Source organism: Muscardinus avellanarius, assembly GCF_963383645.1.
Source record: "Muscardinus avellanarius genome assembly, chromosome: 12".
Lineage (NCBI taxonomy): Eukaryota > Metazoa > Chordata > Mammalia > Rodentia > Gliridae > Muscardinus > Muscardinus avellanarius.
This window is the reverse complement of record NC_137798.1, coordinates 107,048,230-107,068,247: the sequence shown is the minus strand read 5'-3', so window position 1 is coordinate 107,068,247 and position 20,018 is coordinate 107,048,230. Positions and strand designations below refer to the sequence as shown.

Genomic DNA, 20,018 nt, shown 5'->3' with positions numbered 1-20,018 from the left:
GATGGATGGGCAGGCACAGGACCACGCACGCGGAGGCCGGCCTTCCTCAGGCCACGCCTAGATCAGGAACTTTTCTGAGTCAGGGAGGAAGGCGGGCTCCGGGAGGCCAGGGGGCCCACAGTTGGGCCTCTGCGGGAAGCTCCTCAGCGGCGGGGCAGCCAGCAAGGTCTCCGCAGAGGCAGGCGTGGCCGTGGCCGGAGTCTGGGCAGCCATCCGCCCCTTCCCGAGCCCTGGCTGGGCCAAGCTCACAGAAGCCCTGTTTCCCGTGAGGAGGTCCAGGTTCCCGCTGGGGTCCACAATGGCGTTGATGACTGTGGGAAGGATGGAGGGGGTCAGACCGCTGAGGCCGGCCTCCGCCAGCTCCCCGCCCAGCCAGGCTACACCCACCTTCCAGCTGCTTCTGCACACGCCGCAGTTCCCTCAGGATGGAGCTGATTTCCTAGAGAAGGCGAGGGGGGGCAGGTAGAGCAGCACGCGGGAGGTCCCTCCCCCCGCCACCGAGCTCTGGCCAGAAGGGGGGCAGGTAGAGCAGCATGCAGGCCCCCCCCCACCCCAGCTCTGGCCAGAGGGGGCGCAGGTAGAACAGCACGCATGCGCCCCCCCCCTCTGGCCAGAGGGGGGGGGCAGGTAGAGCAGCAAGCGCCCCCCCCCAGCTCTGGCCAGAGGGGGGGCAGGTAGAGCAGCAGCACGCAGGCGCCCCCCCCCCCCCGGGCTCTGGAGGGCAGCCGCGGCCACTCACCTTGTTGGAGGTCTTCAGGATGGGCACCTCGTTCTCGGCGCTGATCCTGGCTTCCAGTTCCTCCCACGTGCGGCCCGTGTTCTGGAAGAGGATCCTGCGGGGAGGGACAAACGGGAGCAGGCCGCGATGGTGCCGGGCTGGGGACCCGCGCTCCCTCGGCCGGCCCACGCCACACATACGTACTTCATCTTCTCAGCAAGATGCTCCGTGTTCTCGCGGATGGTGTGTGACAGCTGGGACACTGGGTTCAGCATCAGGCTGTCGAGGATCGCCTGAAGGAACCCGGGCGTCACCATGGTGCCCAGGAAGCCCCACAGCCCATGTGGCCCAGACCCCGCCGGCACCCCACGGCTGCACACACGAGGGGGTGGCACCTCCTCTCGGTTCCGAGGCCTCGTCCTGTTGGCCAGGGTGTCCTCGCGGCTGTTCATGTTCTGGTCAAAGTCCTGAGAGTTCAGGGAGCCGGGCGGCACCTTCTGGAAGTTGAGACTGGCCTCTGGGATGCGCTGCACCAGCTGCAGGGGGCAGGTGGGGCATGTGCTCACCTGGCAGGGCCCCTGCTCCAGGCAGATAGGTCGGGGCCTGCACAGCGCCCGCTCTTTTCCCTGTGATGCTCAGGGTTGAACCCAGGGGCACTCCACCTTCCAACTATTTTATTATAGTTTGAAGGCCAATTTTATTCTTATTTTGAAGCTAGGATCTCACTAGGTTGACGAGTCTCACTACTTGCTGAGGGTGGCCTTGAACCTGCAATCCTCCTGTCCAGCCTCCCACCCCTTTGGAGGGAGGCACTGAGCTTGGGGACAGGTGCAAAGGTGCATCTGACTCCCCAGACCACAGGGTTCTGGTAGGGGCTACGTAGGGGAGCCAGCCCAGAGGCACCCGCTCGGGCCCTGAGCTTGGGTGGGTGCAGCTGCCACTGCCCTGTGCCCATCCTCTGCCCCAGCAGACCGCTACCTTCCCTGGCATGTACACCCAGGGATCCAGGGCTCACCTCCTCGCGGGCAGAGATGGTAGAGGCGGGGGTACTGGGCACATTCCCAAGGGAGGGGCTGCGGGTGGGCCCCGGTGAGCCCAGTGAGTCACCATCCCCGGCCACATCATGGATCTCCTGGGCTAGGATGGCCACGTCCTTCACCAGTGTCTGGCTCAGCCTGCGGGGGGCAAGGAAGATGCAGGTCCTGGGGGTACCCTTGTGAGAGCCCAGCTTGGAAGAAGAGGGACCCGAAAGCTGCTGCCCCAGGGGAGATGGTGTGGGCCAGGGTCCAAGCAGAGGGGGGAACCCCGGGCTCTGAGCGTGCAGGGGTCCTCTCCCACCCACCGGGGCTAGGCATGGTGGCCACCAGGCCCTCACTATGCAGACCTGACTCAGCCATGAAGGTGGGGGTGCCTCGGGTGCCACCTCTGCAGGCAGGGACACAGAGGCAGGTGGACAGTGGTCATGGCAGCTAGAACTGGGGGCTCCTGACCTCAGGGTCAGAGCCAGGTGAGGGAGGGAGCAGGCTCTGGGAGGATGGGCCTTCCCAGGACAGGGGTCACAGGAAAGCCAAGCTTCCACTCCAGCCGTGCAGGGGGCGCACAGGCCACCATGGCCTGCATCAGCAGCATGCCCAGGCAGCAGAGGAGGGCAGAGCCAGCTGGGGACGAAGGCAGCCCCCCATCTGGGGGTCCTCAGGCCCACAGCCAGCGTAGCCGTCTCCACACAGGCAGCTCTCCTGAGGCCGCCGGCCTCTGGTCTCCTCCTCCCAGTGCCTAGGGGCTCCCAAGCTCTGCACCCTCAACAGAAACACCTGCTGTTTACCCAGCCCCAGTGGCCCACCGGCCCATCCCAGGGAGGGTCCTCGCAGGGCTCGGCCGTGGTGGCACTGAGCACCGCCTGCCGACACCACTCACCTCACTCACCTCCCTGCACCATCCTCACCACCTGGCCCAGGATGGACCCTAACCCTCGCCTTGGGAAAGGCCTCCTGTGCCAAAGTCCCCCTCCATGCACCCAGCCGTCCATTCACTCAGCCCAGCCATCTCCCCAGTGCCCACCCACCTGCCCATGTAGCTACCACCAATGGCCCTCCCAGCGACCCACCTGTCCACCTTCCACCCACCTGTCCATCACCCGTCTATCCACTGACCTGTCTACCCAGCCTTCCAATCATTCACCCACGCTTCCTTCAGTCTCTCCCCCTACCCACCTACACACACATCCATCCTCTCACCCACTCACCCATCTGTCCACCCACCCCACCCCTCCCCTCCCCCACCCCTTCATGGAGATGGGCACAGCTCACCTTGCAATCTCCGCGATCTCCGCCGTCTGGACGATGAACCCATAGGGGTCAGGTTCCTCCTCGTCGTCGTCCGTGTCCCGCGGGCCAGGGGCCCGGGAGCGAGTCCGGCCAGTGGCGCCGGCCCGCGGGGTCTGCGTGGCTGTTGAGGCATGGGAGCGTGTGTGTTTGGGGGAGCCGTGGTGGGAGCCGTACTCCTCCTCAGAGGTGGACGTGTAATCCGAGCCCTGCGGTCGGCGACGCGTGCCTTGGGTGAGTGGATTGGTTTCAGAAGCAAGAACAGAACAGAGGGGGCTCAGCACCTGCGGGGCCCCAGGGCCCTCTAGGTGAGGGCCCACGCCGCGGGTCTCCGCTGGTGCCCCGCACCCAAAGCCCTCAGCACAAGTGACACACTGCTAAGCTCTGGGACATGCGGGCAGATGGCCGGGCACTCCCAAAGCCACTGCAGTGCCCTAGCGATGGGTCTGTGCCTGGTGAGATGAAAGCCACCCCAGGTGACCAGGTGGTGCTAGTTCACCTGGGCCCTGCCCGGGCCCTCCAGGTAGCTGGTTGGCCCAGGTGGCCTGGCCGCCCTTAGATTCATCCCCTCAGGTACATTCCCTGGGGCAGGGTCCTTGCCCAGCCCTGCTCAGAGCCCCAAAGCACCTTTTCTCCCCTGGTGGTACTGGGGACCTAACTCAGGGGTATCTGCCTCTGAGCTACATTCCCAGCCTCTTTTAAGTTTTGAAACAGGATCTCACTAAGTTGCTGAGGCTGGCCTCAAACCTTGATCCTCCTGTCTCAGCCCAAAGCAGCTTGAACAGCAAATGCACTGCGGTAAGGCAGGCAGGTGGGGCCGCATGCTCCAGTGGCGAGGTGGGCTGGGGACAATGGGGTCTACCAAGCAGGGGTCCTAGCCCACAGCCACAGCGTCCTGCCCCATGGACCAGCAGGCAGGGAGAGCGTAGGAGGATGCTGGGAGCCTGGGTGGGCTGGCCAGCCCAGACAGGGCTGGACAAAAGCAAGGGGGAAGGCCAGGGCCGCGGCACCTGGGCCTCAAACCAATCCACTCGGGCACCGTGTGGCTCCCTCCACAGGACAGGAGGCCTCAGCCGTGCAGGCGAGATGCCTGCCACGCCAGGCCGGGTGCCAGCTCCGGTGGCCACGGCAGCCTGTCCCTCCTGACTGGACACACAGACCTCGGAGTGCAGGGTGAGGCTCTGCTCCTGGGGGTCTGACAACCCTCCCTGGCTGTGAAGTCTGTGGACTCAGACAAGTCAGCGCCCCCCAGACAGGCAGACTTGGCACCCTTCACTGGCACAGGGGCAGAGAACCATGGACCCCTACATAGGCAGCTCAGGAGCCATCGACCCTGCCCCCGCCTCGGGAGTATAGGGGAGTAAAAGGGCCAGCCCCTCAGTCCACTGAGGAAGAGGACGCCCCTCCATCCTGGGGAGTTCTGGGTTCTTCTGCCCGATTTGGGGCAGCTACCCCAAAGACATGGTGTGTACATCTGCACTGCCCCCCAGCTCTGCGAACAGGAGCTCCCCTGGGGCCAGAACCAGGCCTGCAGGGACACTGGGCTACCTCAGGTGCAGGAAGCCCCTGGGCCCGTGCAGCCCCCGCGGCACTCACTGGAGGCGTATCTGGCGCTTCCCGGGCGGGCTCTGCTGAAGGGCTGGCGGGGGCCGGCGGCGGCAGTGGCAGTGGCTGCCTTCCGGGCGGCAGCACGGGCTTCAGCCATGGTAGGCTTGCGGTTGGCACAGCATAACTCCACGCTGCGGCCTGAGAAACCGGTGCGGGTGGGGGCTGCCTCGGAGTCACTGGGCCCTGTGAAGGAGCCAGCCCGCTTCCGGGGCATGGCCAGGATGTCCAGGCGCGACAGCTTCTTGGCCTGCTCGGCAGCGGGCCGGCCTGCGGACTCGGGATTGGCCGCGGCCCCCCGCTCACCATCCACAGCCTCAGTGTCCGAGGCCTCGCCCAGCCGGGCCCGTCTGAGCCGAGAGGCCCGTGTGGGCCGCGGCGTGGACAGGCTGTTGGACCGCGTCAGTGCCTGCTGCACCTTCTGGGCACTGGTGGAGCTGCGGTTCTGCTCCTCCCGGGCAGCCGGGGACGGCGGGGGTGCCCCTGGTTTCCGGCGAGGCCCTGGCCGACCGGCCCCGGGGGCCTCAGGGGTCTCGTGGTTAGAGCCCACATCGGAGGTGGGTGTCTGGGTGAGGCCAGCGCCTCTCTCATCATCGGGCCAGTCCAGGGACCCTCGTGGCCCGTGGCCGCGCCGGACGGCCAGGCGCCGTGGTGGCTCCCCGCGGCCAGGGTCTGCAGGGCCTGACGGGCGGTGCTGCTTCTCCAGAGGCCGCTCTCGGGCACTGCCCGGGGCGTGGCCCCCAGGGTCGGGAGCCGCTGGCGGGGACGGCAGCCTCTCCTGCAGCCCTGGGGCCTGTGGAGTCGCCGGGCTGGGCCCATTCTTACCGCTGAGCAGGCTGGCGGTGCTGGCTGTATCCACATCTGAGTCCCCAGACAGTGAGTCCTCGGGCCTGGCGGTGCCGGCCCCCTCGCCGTCGTCCATGGACTTGGACAGCAGCTGTGCCTCCAGGGCAGCCAGGGCCGTCTCGGTCTCCTTCAAGAACAGGTGGGTGTCCTGGGGATGGAGGTCCGCGCGCGAGGCCCGGGCTGCGGCGAGGTCCTGCAGGAGCGGGTGGCTGCAGATGCGAGGAAGCTTGCCGGGCACGGCAGAGCTGCTGGCTGGCTCCTTGGTGAAGCTCTCTTGCCGGACAAAGGCCAGCGCCTCCTTGGGCGGAGCGAGGCCAGGGTTGTCAGGCTCTGGGGACCGCCCAGTGCGCAGCTGGATAACCATCCTGCCGCTGGTGCTGACGTAGAGGCCGTCCCTCGCCGGGGGGCTGCTCTGGACCACCCGTCCCGGGCCCTCTACCTCTCCGGGAGGTGCGGAGGGTTTCCTGGGGAAGGCAACCTCCCCATTCTGGTCCCCAATGAAGAAGGAGGTGGGGGCCAGCTCCCCGGGAGCCCTCGGCGAGCGCCGCCCCCTGGCCCAGGCCGGGCCCTCCTGGGGGGTCCTGCGGCTCTCCTCCTGCTGCTGAGTGCCTGGCTCAGGGCCCCGGCCCCCGTCTGACCCGCTGGCATCACTAAGGCTGTCGGGGTCCAGTTCCTCTGGGCCCACGGGCTGGCCAGCCTGCTCGCTGCTTGGCTCTGCAGGTACGGGAGGCCCAGGTCCACTCCTTCTGGCAGCCTCAGGGCCTGCGGGGCTGCCAGCCCTGTCACTGGGCAGCTGAGGGAGTAGTCGCCGTGTGCGCACCGGCAGGGCCCCCTCAGCCTCTCCAGCTCTGCGCCCGGGGTCGTCCTCTGGAAGGTTGAGCAGGATGGTCAGAAGAGCCCAGGGCTGTGGGCACACAGGCCCGACCCTCCTCCAGGCATGAGACCCCTTACTCACATACCTGCCAGACCCGGGTCCGAGTAGCTGTCAGCCAGGCTGGCCCAGCGGGACACCCACTTCGGACCCCCAGGGGAGCCTGGAACCAGGAGGCCCTGCAGAGAGGAGGGCAGGAGGGTGTCGCAGCAGGGGCAGCACAAGCCTGGAAGTAGGCCCAGGGACAAGCTGCACCTGCCACAGGCATGCCCCACATAAAAGCGGCAGGAGACCCACGGTGGGCTTTGCTGGGCTCACACAAACACAGCATGATGGGCCACCAGGCCAGCTCTGCCAGAGGGGCCAGGTCAGTGGTTGGGGCTCAGCTCCAGGCCAGAAGCTGACTTCCAACCCTTGGCAATGACCACCCTACCTGGGGCAGCGCACACTCAGCTCTGGGCCTCGACACCTGGCCCCAAGCCCTCCACACCAGAGCCCCGGCCGCCTCCAGGGAAGGCCCAGCCAGCCCTACCAGGCTGCTGACCTCAGGTCTCGGCCCTCTCGAGTCCTGTCTCATTGTACCTGTTGTTCTGCTGGGGCCGCCATGCCAAGAGGCCGAGGGGAAAACTCCTGCAACATGGCCATGCGCTGGGCCACGCCCCCGTCACCGGACTCATCTTTGTCGCCGCTAATGACTGGGCGGAAGGTGACCGAAGACACCCTGGAGAGTTCAGGAGATTCGAGCACCCCAAAAACCTGCCAGGAGGGATGGCACTGAAGGGTCGGAGGTGCCTGGCCCCCCTCACTCAAGCCTGGTGGCACAGCACACAGCTTGTGTGGCCCAGCTAGAGAGGCCTCGGCCCTGACGCAGGAGCCCCCTCCACCCCACACGGGCCGCCCACCTGGTCAATCATCTTGCGGGCCTCCTCCACCTCATGGTCCTGGGCCTCCGTCTCGATGGTGTAGGTGCCCGCATCGCTGAGGCTGTCATCCTCTTCCTGTCTACGTGCCTTGGTGAGCTGGGGGTCGGCGGGAGGCGGGGGAGGGCCCAGGGGCGCCACAGGGCTGGCCACCCGGGGCGTCGAGGGGGCGGGCAGCACCGGGGGAGCCTCCTCAGGACCAGGCCTGGCAGCTGGGGACCTCTCCTGTGCACACTGGGCCATGAAGTCCTGTGCCAGGCGGGAGCGGCGCCCGACACTGCCGAAGGGGCGGGCAGGGGCCCGGGCAGCGGGCGAGGCGCTGCCCAGGCGCTCCTCCGTCTTCTCCCGCTTGAGTGAGCTGGCCCTCTGTGACCCCAAGACACCTCCGCCCGAGCGGGCTGGGGTGCTCGGGCGCTCCCTGTCGGGCCCCCCTGGGCCCCGGCGCTTGTCAGCCTTGGGGTCCCCAGGCGGGGTGTGTGTGAAGGACTGGGAGCGTTTCTTGCGGGGCGTGTCCTCGTCGAAGAACTCAATGACGAAGGCCTGCTGGTTATGCAGCAGCTCCTGGGGGTCCCGCCTGATTTGCCTCTGCAGCCGCACAGGCTCCCCGCTCGCCTCTGTGGGGGCCCCGGCCGCTGGGGCCGCCTCGGCCAGGGGGTCCTCTGAGTCGCTCTGGGTGCCGTCCTCATGCTTGTGGCCTAGGGGGACCCAGCTCATCAGGAACCAGGGACGGTGCTCGCCCCTCGCCCCGCACCCAGGGAAAGCCAATGCACGCGGGCTCACGGGTGCAGGGGGACTGGGCGCCCCATGCCAAAGGGAGCCCGACACATGCAACAGACTCTGGACACTGCCATGCTGGGCAGGTGGCTCTCGGACAGTGCATCAGGAACAAGACTCAGGCCAGCCAAGGCAGGCCAGCACGCGGCGCTCGCGGAGGAACGCAGGCCACCATGCACTCACCCTTCAGGGTGCGGGTGTGGATGGGCAGGTCACTCTTGGTGCTGTGGCGGTCATTGCTGGGGCCGGTCCGGCGCAGCAGGCTCGGGTCATTCTGAACCAGCCAGTCGGCCACCTTGGTCTGGGCTGAGACCACCTCCACAGGCGTGGCCTCCTTGCCGGGCAGCCGCCGCTGGCGCAGGGAGAACTTGGTGATGTGGTCTTTGATCTTCACCCTGCCCGGGCTGCAGTCGTCAAACTCAATGGTGAAGGAGGCGTGACTCTGCACCACGGGGGCCGCCCTGCCCCCCGCCTCCTCATCCTTGGTGGGTGCCTCGTGCGCTGGCACCTCGGGGGGCCGAGCGGGCTGCGGGGCCTCCTTTGTGGGGATCTCGAAGTAGCTGGGCTCCCGCCGGAGTGAGTAGCCCTGCTGCTCGGCCAGGGCACGGAGGCCGTCCAGCATGCCGTCTGGCTCGCCATCCCGCTGTGCTGGCTCCTTGGCACGCTCTGGGGGGAAGTGACCTCAGAACAGGCACAGGACAGCCACCCTCAGCCGCCCTCTTCTGTCTCCCCTTCATAGGCGCCTGAGGCCCGGCCGCCCCACCCTCACCACATGCCTGGAGCTCAGGAGCCAGGCAGCCTGGCTGTGGAAGCCCACCTTGGTAGGCTTCCTCGGGGCGCCGGTCCTCGGGTGGTGTGCCGGTATCATCCTCACCCCACCAGGAGGGCTGCCCGTATAGGGGCGTGCGGTAAGCCGTCTCTGTGGGAGAGGTTTAGCCATGGGGTCACCAGGCTCCTAGGGCGAGTCCAGCCTGGGTCCCAGGGCCCGACAAGGCTCCGACCAGCTGCGACCACTCTGGGCCACCCATGCGTCTTCGAGCAGTGACGATGGTCTACTGTGCCTGGACATTCACAGCCTCATCCTGACCCGGGCCTCCCTCGGTGGCCGTGTAGGGAGGCTCATCCCGAGGGGGGGGGCAGTCCTCAACACCCCTCCCTGGGCAGGCAACCTCAGGCTGCTCCGGCCTCGGCCCCCAGAGCCTGCTTGACTGGCGGCACCCGGTTCCCGCCCTTCCCCAAGGCTCTATATGTGACTCAGGCCACAGGTGGGTGGCTCTGGGTCCACCTGCTTTAGTGTCTGAATCACTGGCCAGGAGCTACAAACTGGACTTCACACGCACTCCAGTTCCCAGTTGCCGTTCGGACAGGAGCGGAGGCTGGTGCCCCACACTGGCACGTTGGCTCCAAGGCACCTCCCAGCCTCTCGAGCCCTTCCCATCTCTGCCTGCACCTTGTGGTCACTGGAGTCTGGCCAGCTATGGCTCCCGCTGCCCACACCGCGAGGCCCAGGAGGGCCCAGAGGCCGGGCACCTGTCAGATGCCACATGGTCCCACAGAGTAGAGCTGAGCCTTTCTTGGCCCTGGGCTGCACCTGGGGCGGCTGAGGCAGGGTGTCTGGCCCAGCCTGTGTCTGCCCTCAACACGCTGCTCCGCCTCTCTGACTGCACCTGCTCCCAGCAGGCTCCCAGCTGTGTGTGTTCACTGCAGCCTGGAGTCCACAGGTGCCCCAGGCAGCTCAGAGAGCTTTCTGGAAACCTTCCTGGTTCCCAGCAGTCTTCCAAAAGAAAAATGTGGGTGGGGCTCCAACAGGGGAAGATCTGCCTCTGGGCCCCCAGCACCACACCGAGGGGCACCGAGGTACCGGCTGGCCGGCGGCTCACTGCTGGCCACAGCAGGAGCCCTTTCCACACAGCTGGGATGGGAGCCAGCCTCCCTGGATACCCCCACCCCATCCCCTGCACACCCAGCACACCTTCCTCTGTGCCCACCACCACTGGCCACTCACAGGCACCCGGCCCTCCTGGGGCTCTGTCACTAGGTTAGCCCATCCGCCTGACCTGCTGGCCCTAGGAGGGTGGTACTGCTTGGCAGGTGGGTGCCAGCGGCAGGCACATGGGCACACACCAACAGACCCCTGCCTGGACGGCTGCCAGCCCGGGAGATGTCGAGCCAGGGCGGTCATGTGGGGTGGTGGGGTAAGTGCAGGAGCACAGGGCATGATGGGGGCACGCTGGGCAAAGGGCGTGGGGAAGGATGCCTCGTGGAGGGAAGGGGGCACAGTGGGGAGAGGCACCGGGGAGGGGCACAGAGGGCACAGTGGTGGCTTGGCTGGCTCTAGGGGCCCTGTGTGGACAGCTCCCGTCTCCCAGCACCCTGGGCCTACCTGCTCCAGGCCTCCGGTCCCCTTTCTCCGGCCTGGGGTTGGAGGACTCGCAGTAGGGCGTGTTCTGGGGCCCCTCGCCCTTCGTGGGTGCTGAGCCCTTGACGCTCACCTGCAGCTGACTGGTGTACTTCTCGTGCTGTGGACAGTGCGGCAGGGGTGAGGCAGGGGCACCAGCCTGGGCCCCACCTGGGCAGACCCAGCCTCTCAGTTGTCATGAAGTCTCTCACACCCGAGGCGGGGTGCTCGGTAGCCCCAGGGTGTGCTTGGATGGGAGGATGGAGCAGGCCGGGTTCATCAGAGGACAGGGGCTGGCCACTGCCCCAGGCCCCACCTGAAGCAGGCCCTGTCCCCCCAAATCCTTCCCAGCTGTGTGGCCCTGTGCTGCCCAGGCGAGGGGAGAGGCCACACCTGCCTAAGGGTGTGCTTACGACCCCACACAGACAGCGAGGGGAGAGGCCACACCTGCCTGTCCAGGCTCCCGGCAGACTGGGGGCTCGAGAGCTGGGGAGCACTCCAGAAGGCACTCCCATGGCCCCCAGGGGCTCTCCTGGGTCAGCAGGCCTCCCCATGCCCAAGACCGTAGCTCCTCCCTCCTCCCCACAGTGGGCTCGAAGCCGGGCTTTAGCCTCCCCCCAGGCAATCCAGCAGCCCCTCCAGGTTCTCAGCCACCAGCCAGCTGAAGAGCTGTGAGGCCAGGCACAGAGGCCAGGGCCAGCTCTGTGGAGCAGCTCGCAGGCCTCAGCTCCAGGCCTGGCCCCACCCAGCAATGACTCTGCCACCTGTCAGACTAGGCCGTCCAGCAGGGCAGGGCCGGCGGCTGAGCCCCAAGCCAGGATGGCCCCAGGTGCCTGGGGAGTGTTGGCCAGGGAGACACGGCAGCAGGAACAGACAGGGCCCGGCCCTGGAGGCCAGAGACCCCAGGCACTGACCTTGAGCGCCTCCTCAGGGAGTCGGTGCTGCACACGCTCCAGCACATACATGTTTGAATGTGGCCACACGTTAAGGAGAACATGGCGCAGGAAGAGCCGGGAGAACCCAAGGCCTGAGCTGGAGTCCACACCCAGTGGTCAGCGAGCAGACTCAAGTGCCCATCAAGGCAGACGGAGGGCTCCTCCTCAGGGGACCCACCGCGTCCCCCATGCTTGGAGCCCAGGGTGGCCAGCCTGGGCGGCCTGAAGGTCAAGTGAGGACTCTGGGTCCTGGGCAGTGGGCATTCGTATCCCAGGTCCTACGCGACCTCAGCCACAGCAGGTGGGCAGGCAGGAGGACAGCAGGGGCATGGGCAGCACGGGTCAGCTCCAGTGTACCCGAGGGCCCAGCTGTGGGCCCCGGGGCCCTGACCCTGCCTGCAGGACAACAGCAAGCCGTGGCCTTGGGTTGAGCGGGAGGCAGGGAGCAGGTCAGGGAAAGGGTATCGTAGCCGAAGCGGATGACGTCGTTAAGCTTCAAGGTGATGTACTTCTGGTCTGGGATGCGCACGTCATTCACAAAGGTCTGCAGAGGGAATGTGCCGCCGTGCTGCTGACCCCTGGGGCCGCTCGGTGCCGCGACAGACCCCTGGGGGCTGCAGGGCCAGGGGCGCATCCCGGGCCCACACGCCCCTGTGGGGAGCGGAGGAGAGCCCGCTCCCCAGGTGCCACGTGGAGGTGGGGCTGCTCCGCCTGCTGCAAAGGCTGAGGGAGGCCGGACCGAGACTGACCCGGGCAGTGGAGGGCCACACCCAGGGCTCCATGGAGGCCCAGTGAGCGGGTGCCCTGAGGGAACCAGGGAACCCCCATGCTCTCGGCTGCATGGGCCGGGAAAGGTGGGAGCCTGGTTTGTTTTCTTACTGAGATAGCATCCCAGGGTGGCCCACGTCCATCAAACACAGAAAGAAATGACGATCTCTAGACTGGTGGCCCGGATAGACACACGCCCTATGGGGCCCTCCTGCCCTTGCACCCCACTCAGCAGCTCCTCCAGCCCAGCCCCCTACTCCCGTAGTCAGCCTCTCTCCTGGCCACCAGACTCACGAGAGGCCACACAGCCCCACGTGCAGGAAGGTACCTGACACAGCGCCTTTCAACTCAGGGGCCCACTTCCCTGCTCGAAGTCTCCCCTACCACCTGAGGGGTCCACTCTCCCCAGAAAGCAACCCCACCATGAGGGCCAAGCCCCAGCCAGGGGGAGTCTGGCCTCCACAGCTGAGGGAGACTGCTGCCCCCAAGGAGCAGGAGGCCCTGGGGTGGTGGAGGATTGGGCGGAGCCAGGGCAGATGAAGGGGCGAGGCCAGAGCTGAGGGGCGGGGCCAGAGCGTGGGGGTGGGGACAGACTGAAGGGGAGCAGGGGCGGGAGCTGAGGGGCGGGGCCAGGTCCTCCGCAGAGTCCAGCACACTCACCCCAGAGTCCAGCACACTCACCCCGTTGAGGCTGCCCAAGTCCTTCACCCAGTGCTCATCCCGGTCCTGGTCGTAGTTGATTACAGCATGCTGCTTGTCCACGCTGCGGGACTGGGAAGGCAGGTGGCCCTCAGGAGCCACGTCCTGGGGAGGGAGGCCCAGGAGGCAGAAGCACCTCCTGCAGGCCCACCAAGGAGGGGCACCCCACCGAAACAGCAGCTCTAGCACCCGAGCCCCCTCCCCAGCAGCGTGTGTGCCCTCTCAAGCCCACAGGCCCAGAGCAAGCCCCAGCGGCGAAGCAAGGGGCCAGGACTACACCCCACCCCCACTATCACCCCACCCCTCCTGCATGGCCACCCTCCCCAGGTCCCTTCGCTTTAGCAGTGGGAGGGTGGGAGCCCTCTGGTCATCTGGAACAGGCTGTTTCCTCCCAAGGGCAGGCAGGGGTGGCAGGCAGGGGCAGGTCTTCCCCTCCTGGCCCAGCCCCAGCACCAGCCCCAGAGGGACACATGCCAGCACTCAGTGTGACATCCCACATAGCCCCACACCCCATAGGCCTGGCCTGGACACGTGCGCACACGCACGCACACGCACACACGTGCCCTGCAACGCACAATGCACGCCCACCTGCGTAAGTCTATTTTCCTGGCCACCAGCCTAGCCAGCACCCCTCCTGCCAGTGGCCCAGCGCCCTCGCTCCCCGGGGCAGAGGTGGCACAGGTCACGCTCTGGCTGAGGCACCAGCAGCATGGCCTGGAGCACCTGCTCCCCAAGGACAGCAATCTCGGCACAGCCAGGGCCAGCTTCCTGGAGATGAGTGGGCACTGCAGCCCGCCTCCAGAGCTTACCAGCCTCCCCTCCCCCGGCTCCAGGGGCTCTCAGTCTCTCAATGGGAGCCCAGCCCCCAGCCCAGGTCAGCAGCCCACTTCCCCAGGCAGCCTGCTTCTACGGAGACCCTCCTCTCTGGTCTGCTCCACCTGGGCACCCTCTGAGAATCAGAGGCCCCAGGGGAGGATGCCTTCCTTCCCAGAGACCAGGGCACACAATGGGGCTGGGGAGGGGTGGACATGGGCTTAGCCCTGCCCCCCCCACTCAGGGTCACCAGGCCAGGCCCTAGAGACAGCAGGTGGGAGGTGGGTGGGTTCATAGTGGCCAGCAGGCCTGAGCCTGGGCCCTCACTCCTGCGGCCTCTGCCATCCCAGAAGTGAGCACTGGGAAGCCCCACAGCAGTCCTGGGGGCCACAGAGAAGCTGGCACAGGAGGGCAGGACCATACCTCATCCCACCCAGACCCTAGGTCCTCTGAGGCAGTGGGTGGGGGCGCAGGGGGTCACTTAACAGGGTCCTCAAGCAGCCATCTCTGAGCCACCTCCATCTGCCCAGCCCACATCTTCCCCAGGAAGTGGGGAAGAGGCTCAGGTGAGAGGCAGGTGAGATGCAGGTGGGAGGCTCAGCCTGCTCTCAGCCCTCCCTGGGAGGCCCCAGGACTGGTCCAACCCACCTGCCCCCAGAGCAGCAGGTCTGGCAGGATGTGCAGGCCTGGAGCCCTACAGCGCATCCCAGGCCCCACCTCTACCCCATTCCAAACTCCTCATCTGAGGCTGGTACCCAGAACAGCCTGAGGCTTGGAGGGGAGGCCAGGGCCACACCAGATCTGCGCCCTCCAGCAGAGCTGGAGCTGAGGTCCCTGGTACAGGCCCCACCAACCCTTCTTCTTCCTCTGTGCCGCACGGGTAGCCTAGGGCAGGGTGACGCTTTCTGGGGGGCTCCTTCCTCTGAGCTGTGGTCTACCGAGAAGGCAGGGGTTGGAGGAGCTTCCCCCCAGAACCGGGGTGCGGGGGGACTGAGGGCTCCTGATTCCTACCTCAGGGCCAGCCTGGAAGCTGGGAGGACTGGGGTCCCAGCCAGGGCCGAGGGTTCACTTCACCTGCACCCTATCCTGGGCACACACAGTGCTCCTCTGCACTGCTGGGCATTCAGAAGGGACCCCTGCCTCAGAGAAGCACACCCTGAGGCCCGAGGGCCGGACCCCCGCCCTCCGTGCGGGCATCAGACCTCCTTGGGAGTCGGGCGGGAGAGGGCAGGGAGGGCGTGTCACAGGGGCTGCTGGGGCCGGCTTCCGCCCGAGGGCACCTGGGATGGCCTGAGCTCTGCTGGCCTGAGGTGGACAGGGTGGGCAGCCACCTTTCATGAGGACTGTCCCGGGAGAGGTGCTTCTAACCTTTCCAGCCTGGAAACCCCCTCCCAGAAGCCTCAGACCCCTGAGGCCTGACCTCTACCTCCTAGAAACAACCCGGGAGCCTTCCAGGGGCCCCTCCTGCCCAGCCTGTGGCCCCCCTCCAGGCTTCTTCCAGTAATGTCCAGCCAGTGTGCCCCTTCCACCCCCAGGCACCCACACCACGTTCTCTGTCCTCAGCAGTTCTTAATCTGCGTCCACACCAAGGCCACTCACTGACCTCCCAGCCCCCGCCTGGCCCTTGGACTATCCCGACCTCACCACACTCCTACTGAGGCTTCCGGGACTCCCCCTGGCCTGGGAGGAGGGCCAGCCTTGCTCGGAGCCCCGGGCCCTGGAGGCCTCTCTAAACCTCTCTCTCCTACTAAGCCACCCTCTGGGAACTGGCCACATAATTCGGGGGGCTTGGCACACCCAGCCGCCTGGCCTTGCAGGTGCTCACACAGTGCCCCTGTCCCGGCCCACCCTCCCTGCCCACCTGCCCTCCCCAGCAAGATGCTTGCCCTCAGCCCAGCTGCCAAGGCCCTGGACTCACAGTTCCTCGGGCCTCCATCACACCAGGGCCTGGGCTGCCCACCCACTCCTGGGGCCGACCGTCCACTGCTGGCCAGGGCCTTGCCCCAGACCGCTCCTGCTAAGGCCCTCCCAGGCTGTAGGAGCACCAGAGACTCAGGCCCCTCAACTCCAGAAACCACTCTCCTGGCCCCGCACCGCGGGCCAGAAGCAGACCCCATCCGGCCAAGCCCACAGTTCAGGAGCTGGAAGCCAGCCCGCCCAAGAGAGGCGGCTCCTGGCCCATGGCTCAGAACTTAAAACCACACAAACCGGGGGCTGCGGAAAGGAAAGGTCCATGCAGAAAGACGGGTGGGCAGTCACGCAAGTGGCCGCAAGAAGCCCAAACACATGGACTTGGAGGAGAAGGCGGGCCATCATCTGTGCTCACTTGAAAATGGAATAAAGATGTGTTACCAAGTTCACGTCTGATGCCCTCCACCAGGGAGAGTCTGTCCAGGCTGTGCTGACCCTGGCGGGGCCACACCCTCTGGCCAGCTCATCCCCCGCGTCACCACCTGCGAGGCCACAGACACCCACGGCAGGCTGGCTGGGCTCCTGGGTGTAGTGGCTTCTGGGGCCACTCTGGGGGTGCTTTCTGAGTCTCAGCGGTCACACATGTTCATGGATAGCCAAAGGTCAAACTGGGTGGAGACAGAGAGGACAGAGGAGACCGCTCACAAACCGTAACACACTTATGCATACACACGTATGCACAAAGACGTGCAGGAGGCCATGCAGGTGCACACACGTGCACACTCACCATGCAAGAGGTGTGTTCAAAGTACGTGTTTGTACACACATGTCACTTACAGGCACATATACTGCATAGCCATGTACTCAAATGTACACATGAACACATATGTATACACAGACATGAGTGCATGAAGGCACATGTGTGCACCTATATGCACATGTACAGTGCACAGGTGTACATTTATAGTATACATATAGATATGTATGCAGGCTGCTGCACGTACAAGCACATGCACAGTGCACATATGCACACACATGTATACACACAAACATGTACACAAGGCCACACATGTGCACATAAGGCACACAGGCAATGAACAGGCACATGCTGGCCCTGAATGCATGCACACGTGTATGTGCATAAGCATGTGCATAAAGCCACATGTACACATACAGGTACATGCACAATGCAAAGGAACATGCTCACCATGTATGTACACACATATTTGTGTGTGTTCATGTCTGCACATCCTTGCTGGGCACCAGCTCTGTGCCAGGCCTCACTAGACAGCCAGCTAACGAGCGCAGGCCTGTGGGCAGGTGGCGTGAGGGCCCCCCCCCAGCCCCTCCTCCCCGCTGGTCCCAGCCAGCCTCTCCTGTCTCCGGCAAGCCCTTGGCAGCCCCGCCCCCCGTCCCCCGTGGCGCTGCGACCCACAGCCTCCCCGGCCAGCTCCCTCTCTGTACAGAGGCCCGTCCCGCTCAGCTCCTCGGCCGCCCCCTGCAGTGCCCATCCAGCCCGTCTTTCCCCACGCGGGGACTGAGGCGGACAGCTTGCTGATGGGCAACGGGCCTGTGGCTCGCTTCTGCTGGAGTGGAGACCATGGGAGCAGGTGCCAGGCCCAGAGCAGGCCCGGGCAGTGGGCAGCTGTGGGCATGACCACGAGGGCACCCAGAGAGCACAGACAGGTGAGCAGCAGGAGCTGTGGCGGGCACGGGGGGTGGACGTGGAGCCAGGTCCCAGGGCAGGAGTGGGAGAGCTAGGTGGGGGCAGGAGGGCGGGGCTCCTGTCTGCACAGGGTGGGGGTGCGAGGTATGGGACGAAGGAGCAGGAAGCAGGTGGGGACAGAGGCTGCCTTGGGAGGTCCTGCAGAGCTGGGTCTGGGTGGGCTCGACAGGGTGTGTGTTGTCAGAGGGCCCCCGATGAAGCCCCAAGAAAGCCGCAGGGAGGGGGTAGGAGCAGCATGTGCGCCCAGAGGGGGCCGTCGAGGGAAGGTCCTGGGGAGCTGCCAGGGGGCAGGCTGCTGGTGTGGAGGCCAGGGCCTTCCCAGCAGGGCAGCGGAGGCCGAGAGGGCGAGAACGGGTGTACCTGAGCCGGGCCCAGGGGAGGCTGACTGCAGGGTGCCAGGGGCAGCTTCCTGTCCACATTCTACCTGCACAACCTCGCTGAGCTGCAGTTTCCCCATCCAAGACGAGTGTCCTACATGGCCACTGCACCCAGGACATCCTGGGGTAGAAATGCAGGTGCACCCAGGCCCAGGGCCACCTGGCCTGGACACCCAAGACGCCGCCGTGGCTCCTCCTGCTTAAGGCCCATCACTATCAGGCCCAGGAACCAGGAACGGGCCCCACGAGCCCTCAGAGTGGCCTCTCCCCAGTACCTCAGCAAGAGAGCGCCACGTTGGGTCCTGCACCCCAACCTTACTCCACTTCCTCCCAGAGGTCCCAGAGTGCCACCTCCTTCATGAGGGGAGGGGGACACACAGCCCTTGTCAGCGGCATGCTGTGCGCGGTCCACATACTGGCGGGGGCACCGGCGTGGCGGGGCACAGCCCGCAGCCCTGCCCGCCCTACAGTCTTCACACTTTCAAATGATTAAAGACCCTTTAAACATCATCAAGAACCTACAGCATGATGCGTGACACGTACAGGAAGTGGGCATCTCGGCCTCTATAAATAGGGGCCGCGTGCCGCGCTCACCAGCTCCGCCATCGCCCGCAGTTGCCCTCGGCTCCACGGCAAGGCGTGGCCCGCAGGGCTCTCTCCTCCCACCAGAGCCAGGAAGACAGGATGAAGGGCAGAGCACTCTGGATCAAAGGGACCCCAGGTGGGAGTGGGAACCCCACGACCGTGCCACAGCCGGGCCTGACCCGGGACACGAGAGCACGCCTGGCTCTCCGGGCTTGGGCCATCCTGACTCCATGGGGACACCCCAGACTGGGGCTGTGGCCCAAAAAATGCCACTCGCAGAGCCGGAGGGTGGGAACCAGCTCCTTCAGCCTCTTATACGGGCCCTAGTCCCGCTCATGAGGACCCTCATGCGCCAATCCCCCCAAAGAGCCCACCTGTCAAAACTATCCCACTGGGGGTAAGTTTTCAACATGCGCATGTCGAGGGGACACAAACAGCCCCCAGCACAGACACAGAGGAAACAGCCCTGGACAGAGGTGGACAAACAGCGGCTTCCCGAGGGAACGCGCACCGGCCGGGACCCCACTCGGCCCAAGCCCAGCCCTCCAGGCAGAGCCGCCTGCCTGGGAGTGTGCGTGGCAGCCAGGCTGCACGGAGAGCTGAGGGCAGAGCCACAGCCAGCCTGAGACACGGCCGCACCTCAGCCGCACCAGACAGGGCTGCCCACCAGGGCGGAGCTCAGTGGGCTATGGCTGGGGGCCTACAGCCCCTGAGGCAGGAAGGCAGGCACTCACACCCAGAGGAAAGGACACCCGGAGCCAGGGTGGGTCCTACCGGGTCAGCACACGGCTCCCACCCTGTTTCCAAAGAGAAACGCATAAGCCCCAAGAAGCCCAACTCAGGCTCAGAAACCAAGGGCAGGCAGAGAGAAGTTTCTGCTCGCCAGGCGCCGGTCCCTGCTAGCCTCTCAGACCCGGAGGAGAGACCCTTCCAGCTGGGCACCGTCCATACACCCTGGCTCTCCCCTGGACACCTCCGGGAACAAGACCGCTGGGACCATCCTTGGCACTGTATGACTGGATGATGAGGACACGAAATATGCCCCTTCCAGCACCTTGTGCAGGCGACCTCAGGCCCGTCTGCACGAGGGCATGTCCTCGCCCTTTCAGGCCCCCGCGCCTCTGGCAATATGACAGGAGCCTAGACACTCTCCCCTGACACGTGGGGCAGGAGCCTGTGCCACAAGTGCCCATTCACCCCTGCGCGGGCACGGGAAGCCCCGAGCCCGCGGTGGGTCCAGGCCACGTAGAGCCGCCCTGCCCACTCACCTGCAGCATGAGCTCACACTCATCTCGCCCCACAAAGATGAGCTCGCGCGGGAGCCGGTGGCGGGTGCCGCTGGTGCTCACCAGGAACCAGGACGTGACACTCATCTTGGTACTGGCAAGGCTTGCCTGGCCCTGGAAAGGAGTGACTGTCAGGATGGGCTCCCAGCCTGAGCCCCAGCCCCCTGCACACAGCCCAGGCCCAGCACAGACCTGCCCCCTAAAGCTCAAGCTGGCCACAGCCACAGCAGGACACCAGCCCTTCCCCCACGTGTGGCCCGAGTCCCTTCGCTTTGCCCTGCATGATGACCTTTCCCATGCCTACTGTAGGGCCCACACTCCCACCAAGGTCCTGGGACCTCCCCATCCTCCAGGCCCAATACTTCACCCTCTCTCTAGGTGCCAGGGGCCGAGGTCACAGTGGCATTGACATGGCGCACCGGGGACCTCAGGACATAAGTCGGAACCAGAGGGCCCACTTCCCCC

The 20,018-nt window shown here is 65.9% G+C and overlaps 1 protein-coding gene across 2 annotated transcripts; it reads right to left on the bottom strand.

The window, feature by feature from the left end:
* Positions 1-57: 57 nt before the first annotated feature.
* CEP170B (centrosomal protein 170B) lies at positions 58-19,640 on the bottom strand (the record flags this gene model as incomplete). 2 transcript variants are annotated; one of them, XM_080707375.1, is made up of 18 exons in its annotated part: positions 58-311; positions 388-439; positions 740-833; positions 923-1,011; positions 1,114-1,254; positions 1,734-1,893; positions 3,025-3,268; positions 4,636-6,357; positions 6,450-6,540; positions 6,944-7,117; positions 7,264-7,976; positions 8,239-8,721; positions 8,873-8,974; positions 10,439-10,574; positions 11,368-11,426; positions 11,854-11,932; positions 12,838-12,927; positions 19,536-19,640. In XM_080707375.1, the coding sequence occupies 18 exons, from the start codon at positions 19,638-19,640 to the stop codon at positions 58-60; spliced, it is 4,788 nt and encodes a 1,595-aa protein (XP_080563501.1). The 2 variants fall into 2 exon arrangements, with proteins under 2 accessions (XP_080563501.1, XP_080563502.1); XM_080707376.1 differs by having other exon boundaries at positions 3,025-3,163.
* Between the last annotated feature and the right edge of the window lie 378 nt (positions 19,641-20,018).